The sequence below is a fragment of the Oxyura jamaicensis genome, chromosome 26, assembly GCF_011077185.1.
Source record: "Oxyura jamaicensis isolate SHBP4307 breed ruddy duck chromosome 26, BPBGC_Ojam_1.0, whole genome shotgun sequence".
In the NCBI taxonomy this organism is placed as follows: Eukaryota; Metazoa; Chordata; class Aves; order Anseriformes; family Anatidae; genus Oxyura; species Oxyura jamaicensis.
The window spans coordinates 556,020-564,844 of record NC_048918.1 but is presented as its reverse complement, the minus strand read 5'-3'; the positions used below and the strand labels follow the sequence as shown (position 1 = coordinate 564,844).

The window sequence follows — 8,825 nt, the reverse complement described above, 5'->3', positions numbered from 1 at the left end:
AGGCTTCACTTGGGCTTCACTCTAATGCATGGCACAGCTCGCCTTGACTTTTAAACAAATTAATGCAAATCTCCCCTGTAATCGCGTTCCAGCCAACGGGCGCTCCTCACCGCTGCGGGAGCCAGGCGGGAGGGCAGCCCCTTGTACATCCCTCATCGTGGGGGGTGTTTCGGGAAGGCTTAATTCCAGCTGGCAGTGGTCTGGTGGCACCCCTGTGTCCCCCTGGACCAGGAGGGCGGTGGCCCTGCTCCGTGCTGCCTGGGCACAGCTGATGGCGGCGGGGGCCCCGTGTGCACAGCGCGTGGGGAGAGCAGCTCGGGCAAAGAGCGCAAAATGTTCTTGCTTCAGGCGTTCTGACACAGGAAAGGGGCTTGGGAGCAATCATCACAGAGACATGCACGTGGGAGAAAGGAGACTTCCATGTCATGCACATTTCTTTATTTTTTTCCCCTACTGTTACGTGAAGCCGTACGGGTGCCCCTGCAGTCGACACTGAGAGGATACAGGACTTGTCTACAGTACCGACACCGATTTATTTACAAACTGTAAGAGCAAATACAGCTCTAAGTAGCAGAATGAAAATCTTTCAAGTAACCATTTCCTCTTTATCCGACCCCTTCCTCCGCTGGAGGCGTGATGATGATGTCCCTTGGCCCCCAGTGCCCGTGCTCCTGCGTCCCCTGCCCTGGCTGGTGGGCGCGGGGCACGGTGGCCAGGACCGGCCGCTCGTCTGCTTAAGGCTGTCTGGGGGCAGAAAGCACAGCCGGGGGCAGCAGCAGCTCTTGACCTTTTCCCGGTAGGAAGATTTTTCTGAGAAATTCACCAGAGTCTCGGGACGTACATACAGCACAAAATAATTAATTCCTCCTGCCGCAGGGCTGGCTACCAGGCGTGACTCGGAGGCAGCACCCCCCTTGCCCAGAAATTCCCCGTTCAACCCAATTAAGGTTTGACAAAGCGGGCGAGGGCAGGGCAGGTGCCTGGCACCGGTCCCGTGGCGGTGCCACCTTCGGCTGCACGGGGGGGGCACGCGGCGGCTCGGCGTTGATTTCTCTGGTGCACTGGGGTCTGCGTGCTCTTTGGCGTCAAACCGCTCCGCATCTCATTTATAAACGCTGACTTCCAAGCACTGCAGGGAGCCGGGCTTTCTTTCTTTAAAAAGAGGAAATGGCCGTGAAAGGGAGCAGGAAGTTCGGCTTCAGCCCCTTCCTACTACGGGCTCGAACACGGGTGGTTGGTTGGGTAGGTCATAGAAAAAGTGGGGCCGGGCAGCTTTTTTGTTCCTTTAATCCTTTTGGCTCTGCTCAGCAGAACGGCGATGCGAAGCCGAAGTCATTTTCTCTTCTGGCAGGGAGGAGGAAAGAAGAGGGTGTTAAACACAGCGAAGGTGCGACTCGCCTAACGCCCAGGAAGGGCTCTTGGAGAGGCAAATCTGCATTGCGCCATCAGCGTAAACAGCAGGGCCCGGGCGGCAGCACGTAGCTGGAAGGTGAGGGTGCTGCAAACCTGTTATTCCCTAGCTGATCGCTCGCTGTAGCTTTCGCTGCTGCCTGCAACCCTGGGAGAAGGCAGGGCCCCCGGCCGCTGCCAGCACTCGATACGCTCATCTTTTCCGCGGTGCCAGCAGCGGGCTCGCGGCTGAAGCCTGCTGCGTGCTCCAAGCAGAAGGGGCTGCGTTGGCGTGGGGGGCCCTGGCCCAAGACTTCACCCCGTCCTGTTGCCTGCCCCATTTCCCCTGCATCTGTCTTAGCAGTCAGGCCCGAGGGGAGCTCCTGCTGCTGTTTTTCAGGGAGCGGTGAGCAGAGCGTCGCAGCCAGCGGCTGGAAGCTGCTTTGTGACCGGGGAGATGGGTAGAAAGCACACCAACCCTAATTAAACCTTAGTTAAACCACTGAGTAGCCAGAAGGCCACCTGGAGCAGGGTGCTGCACGTGGTTCCGTGCCTCCCCCCTGCCCGGGGTGCTGCTGGCGTTACTCCCGTGGCCAAGGCTGCCCACGGCTCCCGGCCGGCTTCAAACACGCTGCGGGCAACGTGGGGCAGCCGAGTGCCTGCGCGGCAGCGCCCGCCGTGTTGTGGCAACGGGAGGCCCGAGATAAAGACGTCTGATCTTGCTTAAGTGCATAGTTTGGGCGATAATCTGTTGTTTCCATCTCTCTCCACAAAGCAGGGGTGTGAATGTGTTTCGTCAGGCTGCTTTGCAGCAGTAACCGGGCTGCTCGGGGAGCGGGGCGAAGCCGTGCTCAGGCAGTGCTGCCCTCCTGCTGCCCTCCTGCTGCCCCCGGCGGTTCCCAGCCCCGGGCTCGGGGGCTGCCCTCGCCCCGCTGGCTGTGGAGCCCCCCCTTCCCCAGCGCTTCTGGTGGCTCAGAGGCTGCTGCTCGCGGCCGCCACGGGGAGTACCTGCCACGCAGATGTTCAGAAGAGCCCGCAGTCCTTGAGGTTCTCTTTGATGATGACATCTGTGACTGCGTCAAAGACGAACTTGACGTTCTGTGTGTCTGTGGCACAGGTCATGTGGCTGTAGATTTCCTTCACATCCTTTCGCATGTTGAGATCAAGGAACTGGGTCTTGATGTAATTTCCTGCATCTTCAAACGTGTTGGGACCTGCGGAGGGAGGGAGCGATTCGCCGCGGGTGCCTCTGCCGGGGTGGTGACGCTCGGGGCCGGGGGACCTGGGGACGCCTGGGGCTTGTGTCCGGGCGTCAGACCTGCAGCCTGCCTCCCAGCTGGGTGCCAGCCGCAGCTACCAACTCAGGTTTAGAAGAGGCCATTTTGCCCCGCTTCCATCCTTCCAGATGGCTTGCACCAGTCCTGCTGGCCTTGCCCCCGGTTCGCTCCCGGCTCCAGGGACTGCTCCCAGCATAACGGAGCCGGTGAAGGCCAGCCCCCAGGGGGACCGGACCCACTCACCATCATAATCGGGGAAGCAGATGCTGAGATGGACCTTCTTGATCTTTTCCTCAAAAAGGTCCTTCTTGTTGAGGAAGAGGATGATGGATGTGGCGGCGAAGAACTTGTGGTTGCATATACTGTTGAATAGGTGCAGGGATTCATGCATGCGGTTCTGAAAGCAAACGGGACAGAGCGCGGGCGCTCGGTTACAACCAAACCATCTTTTGTGCCCCGGTGCTGTGACGGGTGCTTTGCCCCAAGCTGCTGCTGCAAAACAAAGAGCAGCAGCAGTGGAGCAACTCTTGGGGCTGCTCCGTTTGCTACAGCAGCACATGGCTCTGCCCTCCAAAGAGCCCCCCTGCTCCTCGGAAGAGCCGCAAAGCCCCTGCACCATGGCACGAGCGACCCGGGTACGTTGGGGTGCTGCTCATGGCGGGGAGCAGCACCGGAGCTGCGAAGTGGCTGCGGGCACTGTGGGGCTCTGGGGCTCCGGTCCTGACGGTCAGCAGCACCGGCTTGCACTGATCCCGCTCGGAGAATCGTTGGCAGGAGGAGCCCCAAGCAAGGCCCCCCTGCCCCTATCTGCACCAGCCCGGCGGTGCTGCGATGCTGCAGGATTTCCCCGGGGTGCTGCCGTCCTCGGCCGTCACCCACAGCTTGGCTTGGAAGGAGCACGGAAAGGGAAAGCTCTGGGCAGGGAGCAGAGGCGTTTTCCAGTTCTCTGCAGGGAGGACGAGGCTCCATCCAGCTGGACCTTTGTGGCTGCCTGCTGCAGGCAGGTGCTTTGACGGGGATGGGTTTTCCTTGTCCAGCTCCCCGTTGTGGCAGCGTTCCTGTATCGCTTCGGTGACTGGGGCACCTGCGGGGCCATGTTTGGCTTAATCCTGCCCTGTCCTCTGCAGGGGAAGCGTTACAGCCTCTCCCAAGGGCTTCGGCAAGAAAGGAGTTGTTGTGAGGGGCTGGGGAAGGGCCGGCGGCAGCCCGGGCGCTCCCGGTGTCACCCGGCCCCAGGCAGCAGAGCCTGGTTCTGGCAGCGCCCAGCTCAGCCCAGCGGTGAGCGTCCGCGGGACCGTCTGCTGCGGGAGACAGCAGCAAGGAGACTTCGCCCCAAGCCCCGGCGCAGGGGAGATGGCAGCCTGCTTTTCCTGGCTGTCTTCGCCCCTTATTTTTGATGAGAAATACTGCATCTTCTTGGGGCCGTTGTGTTTCTGCTCTCCAGGTCTCTTTCCTTAAGCTGCTTTCCCCGAGCAGCGCGAGTCCCCCCCGTGTGGGGGGGGAGCAGCGGCCCCAGCAGAGCAGCCCCTGCCCAGCACCCAGAGGCTTGGCTTGGTGAGCTGCTGCTCTCCTTCCCCGTGCTGCTGCTCGTGGGGAGCAGCAGAGGGTAAAAGCTGTGCCCTGTTGCTGCTCCTCCACCCCCCAGCACCCCGATTTGCTTTGTTCCTCCACCAGGGCTCGCCGGACCCCTCTGCCGGGGCTCCCTCCCCTCCTGCGTTGGCTCCGGTGTGTTTGGGTTTGCTCGCGGGGCTTTGCTGCACCTGGGTGTTTGTTCCCGTAGGATGGCAGCTCTTGAGAGGAGGCCTGGCCTCCTTGGAAGGAGCTGGTTTCTCCTCGTGGCCGGGCTGAGCCACCCCTGCTGCCCCCGGTCCCGTGGCTGTGCCCCAGGCACCCAGAGCATTCGCCTGCCCCACTGCGGCCACCCCGCATGGGTGCTGCCACCCAGCTCCTCTCCCCCATCGCTGCTGAGCCGTTCCCCAGCCCCGAACCCACCACTTCGTCGTCCTCCACCAGCACCATGTCGTAGGCGCTCAGCGCCCCGCAGAAGATGATGCAGGTCACCCCCTCGAAGCAGTGGATCCACTTCTTGCGCTCGGATCTCTGCCCTCCCACGTCGAACATCCTGGGGAGGGGACAAGGACAGGGCAGTGACACGTCTGCTCCTGCCACCCCCGCTGGGATGGTCCCAGTGCCCCCACAGCACCCGGGGGCACGGGGGGGTGCGGTGACCCATCTCACATCCCTCGTCTAGGCAGGGCCGGTGGCCCCGGAGCATCAGGGGGACATTCAGTACCTTCATCCCTGACCCTGTCCCCACTGCCGGGGGTGGAGGGGCTGCCCCTGCTCACGGGGGTGTGGGTGTGGGTGCGCACCCACCTGAAGTTCAGGTCCTTGACAGAGAATTTGGTCTCAATGATGCCCGTGGTCTTCACGCGGGACCGCAGCACGTCCTGCTCGTTGGGGAGGTACCCGGGGGCCGTGATCCTGTCCAGCTGGTTCAGGTAGCTGCGGGGACGGCAGGGGACACGCTGTGGAGGGGCTGGGGACGTCCTGGTCCCCGCGGGGGGAGCGATGCCAGCCCCGGGTGACAGCTGGGCTCTCAGGGGTGTCTGGGGCTGGGGCTTGGTGAAGGACGTGGCTCCAACCCGCACCCTGCGGGGTGCAGCGAGACCGCGGGTGGGCACAGATGGCCCTGAGCTGGCCTCACCCTGCCCACGCAGTGGGGACATGGGGACACGGGGGGCTGCGGCCAGCCGGCACCAGTGGGGCCCTTGGGTGGACCAAGAACGGGGCAGTAGGCTGCGGTGGGCTGTGGCTGTTCCCAGAAGCAGGGAGGGGATTTTGGAGCTGGGAGCGATTGCAGCAGGCGGGGGTCCCCGCGCACGTCCCCGCACTCACTACGCGGCCGAGTCGTTGAGCTGGTACTCGGCGGCTCTGTCAAAGCAAGCCTGCACCCCGCCGTCCTTCCACAGCTTCTTTATGCAGTCGACAAGCTCAGGGGGCATGGTGCCCTCCTCGATGGAGTCGGCCAGGTTGAAGAGCTGCCGGCCGTCGTCCTGCGGGAGAGAGCCCTTCGCTGCCATCCCCACGCGCCGTCCCCTCCCCTCGTCCCCCGGGCAGGACGCCCCCACTGACCGCCCGTCCCGACTCGGCGTAGTCGATGCCCAGCGTGGACATGGCGCGGATGATGGCCAGGATGGACTGCAGGATGTTGCCGTAGATGATGGCCTTGAACTCCATGCACTCCTCGGGCGTGTAGCCGTCCTGGTGGATGATCCTGGGGGGGGGGGACACCAGCCTCAGCCCCAGAGCCCGGCACCCTGGGGTGCCCCCTCTTACCCCGGCATCACTCCCTCTTTGGGAGCCCACCACCAGCATGGCACTGGGGAGACCCCCAGGTCCTACGGCCCCCATGCCCCCCCCAGGGGTTCCCAGAGCTCAGTCCTTGTCGTGTCCCCCCCAGTCTGGGTACCCGGCCATCGGGCGCAGCCACAGCCGTACTCACTTCATCTGCTTCACAATGGTGCTCTTGCCCGACTCTCCAGCCCCTGGAAAGGAGTCAAAGGAAACCTGAGAGGGGGCTGGGGCACGCCGCAGGCCTGACGCCGCGGTGAGGGGCGCTGCTGTGTCCCCCTGCCCTGCCCATCGCCGTGGCTTCAGGCCTGCGGAGGCTGCCACCAGCCCTGCGCTGCCTCCGCGATTGCCTTGGTGCTTTAAGCGGCTTAGGGTGGCGCAGGAAGCTGCTTAGAATTAGGGTGCTAATCGCCTTGACCCCGGCCCCCCCTCACCTGGCTAAGCCCCCACTGCTGCTCCTGCCCCCCGCGGCGTTACCCCGATGGCCGTGCGGGGTGCAGGGTCCTCCAAGGGACGGTCCCCTCCTGTGCCCAGCGGTGGGGCAGGGTTTGGGGATGTCCCACTGACACCCCCACCCCCACAGGTGTCACCAAGGTGTCCTGGCCTCAGCCAGTCCATTCCTCATCCCCACGGTGTCCCCTTGGTCCCCGCCACCCATCTACATGCCACCAAGAGCAGATGCCACCCCTGGCCCGTCCCAGGCACAACCCTGGGGGACATCCAGTGGGGGGACAACCTCTGCTCGCAACGAACAGCTCGTCAGACTAACGAGAGCCCACCCGCCGCTGAGGGGAAGGGGCTCTCCTGGGGACAAAAAGGGGCAGCAAGAGGAGAGGATGGGGCCAGGGGCTGCGTGTCCCCACACCAGCACCTCTGGGGCACCTGGCACCACAGACACAGCCCCGGTCCCTTGCCCCAGTTGCTTTTTCTCCCCAGAGGATACATCCCCCCCATCGATGGGGTCCCTGTGCCAGGTAGGGACATGGGACAGCTCCCGGGTCCTCCCTGTGCCCAGCCACCCCCTGCGGGGACGTCCCCTCCACCCTACCGAGCAGCAGCAACTTGACCGTCTTTGCCTCCTTATCCGCGTCCTCCTGGAGCTTCTTCTCCAGCTCCTTGGACCTCTTGGCCATCTCCTTGTCCTCCGCGCTCGCCCCGCTCCCCATGGCCTCGTCTTCCTCTTCCAACGCCTCGAGCTCCTCTAGGTCCCCGGGCTCTTCCAGCTCTTCGCGGGGGCCGCGCGCGCACCCCGGGGGCGGGCGGAGGGTGAGGGGGGAGAAAGGGAAGCCCCGAAAGGCCGAACCAGGCGCCCGCTGCCCCGCGCCGTGCCGGGGGTGCCGGAGCGCTTCGCTGGGTGCTCGCGGGCTGGCTGCCCCCCGAGCTCTCTCTTAATTCCCCATGGATAACCCAATTTCTGGGCTGACGGATTTGGGGACTTTTTATCTCTCCATGTGACCCAGGAAATCCAATTAGCCCAAGATGGCAAAGATTAGGGCTTGGAAAAGAAAGAGCATCTCGGGGAGGCGGCCAGGGAGGTGGGCACGGGGCCTTACGTAAGGGGGCAGGTGGCGTGTCACCCCCTGCCCGCAGGGGACGGGGACACCCCAGGTCCTGTGGGGTGTCTGGGGGGCTCTGTGGGATTGGGGCACCCCGCTTGTGGGTGTCCCCCCGCGGGGCTGCAGGGCTGGGCTTTGTGCTGGGGATGGGCTCAGCCCAGCTCGCGTCACACCCAGGGACCCCGGGTGCTGCCAGGGCGGTGACAAGGGGACGGTGACAAGGGGATGCTGGGGCTGTGGGTTTCCTCCTGTTGGGGAAATTGAGCTAATTATTGCAGGCAGTAACGAGCACCCCTAATCCTGCACTGCTGAGCGCCGCTCGCTGCTGCCTAAGCTCTTTAACAGGACGGTGCTCAGCCTTCCTCCCCCGTCTCCTCCTCCTCCCCAGCCCAGCCCCCGTCCCCCAGCCCAGCAGGACCCCAGGACCCCAGGGTGGGTGCCCCCACCCCGCGCTGCCGGGGCTGGCTCTGGGTGCGGCGGTGGCTCTGCTGGGGACCGGCGCTGGGTCCCTGTGGCGGAGCTGCGGACTCCAGGGGTTGGTTTGTGCCCCCCCGCGCCCGGCGGTGTCACCGGGGGTGGCATCCCCGTGTTTCCCCCAGCACAAACTCGCTCCCGCCGTGCCCAGCAGTGGCGGCGGCGTGGGGACAGCCTGTCCCCGCTGTCCCCACGGACACAAAGCTCCTTCTGAGCCTCTAATGAACTTGGCGCTTACGAAGGGGGTCCAATTAAAATACCAACCTCCCGACCCACAGGCGGGGGGGGGGCGGGTGCTGGGGGGAGCACGGCTTTAGCCCAGAGCTCAGGCTGGGGGGGCCCCACCGCCCCCTCCCCGACAGCCCCTGTCCCCCCAGGTGGCCCTGACGGGCGCTGTCCCCTCGCTGTCCCCGTCGCTGGGGCTGGGGGACGCGAGGGGGACGCGAGGGGCCGGCGGCATTCCCCCTGCTCGGGCAGCAGCTGAAAGCAGCCCGGCTCGGGGCTGGGGGCCCTTGGCGCTCCCGGCCTGGTCACCGCACCGCGAGCAGCGGCGCAGGTAGGGACGGGCGGGGACGGGGGGGGGACGGGAGGGGACACCCCCGGGGCTGGGTGTGCGGGGGGGCAGGCAGGGATGGGGTCACCCCTCTCTGGGGGGCTTCGAGGCCTGGCTCTGGGGAGGGGGGGTACCCGGTCCGGGGGCGGTGATGCTCGTCTTGGGGGGGGCGCAGATGGGCCGGGGGGGGGGAGGGGGGTGCGGTGCTGGTGGGGGGTCGGA

At 64.9% G+C, this 8,825-nt stretch overlaps 2 protein-coding genes across 2 annotated transcripts in view; one reads left to right on the top strand and one right to left on the bottom strand.

Annotated features, from left to right (window-relative positions):
- Positions 1-509: 509 nt before the first annotated feature.
- Positions 510-7,840, bottom strand: GNAT2 (G protein subunit alpha transducin 2). Its single transcript, XM_035346874.1, has 9 exons — positions 7,069-7,840; positions 6,172-6,214; positions 5,802-5,943; positions 5,565-5,722; positions 5,043-5,171; positions 4,659-4,788; positions 2,910-3,063; positions 2,398-2,603; positions 510-1,344 (listed from the first exon to the last, which is right to left on the bottom strand). Exons 1-8 carry the CDS (start codon positions 7,184-7,186, stop codon positions 2,413-2,415), a joined length of 1,065 nt encoding a protein of 354 aa, XP_035202765.1. The 5' UTR covers positions 7,187-7,840; the 3' UTR covers positions 510-1,344; positions 2,398-2,412.
- Positions 2,265-8,825, top strand: part of LOC118178393 (glutathione S-transferase 2-like) — a 15,800-nt gene continuing 9,239 nt past the window's right edge. The window contains exon 1 of the mRNA XM_035346876.1: positions 2,265-2,284. The gene's annotated coding sequence lies outside the window, so the exon portion shown is untranslated. The remainder of the gene's footprint in view (positions 2,285-8,825) is intronic.

Excerpts from the sequence above, each read along its gene's own strand:
- GNAT2 (XM_035346874.1), bottom strand. The coding sequence starts at position 7,186 with ATGGGGAGCGGGGCGAGCGCGGAGGACAAGGAGATGGCCAAGAGGTCC. Across the intron at positions 3,064-4,658 it reads TGGTGGAGGACGACGAAGTG|AACCGCATGCATGAATCCCT; the intron begins GTGGGTTCGGGG and ends GTTTGCTTTCAG. Across the intron at positions 2,604-2,909 it reads CTGCTTCCCCGATTATGATG|GTCCCAACACGTTTGAAGAT; the intron begins GTGAGTGGGTCC and ends CTCCCTCCGCAG.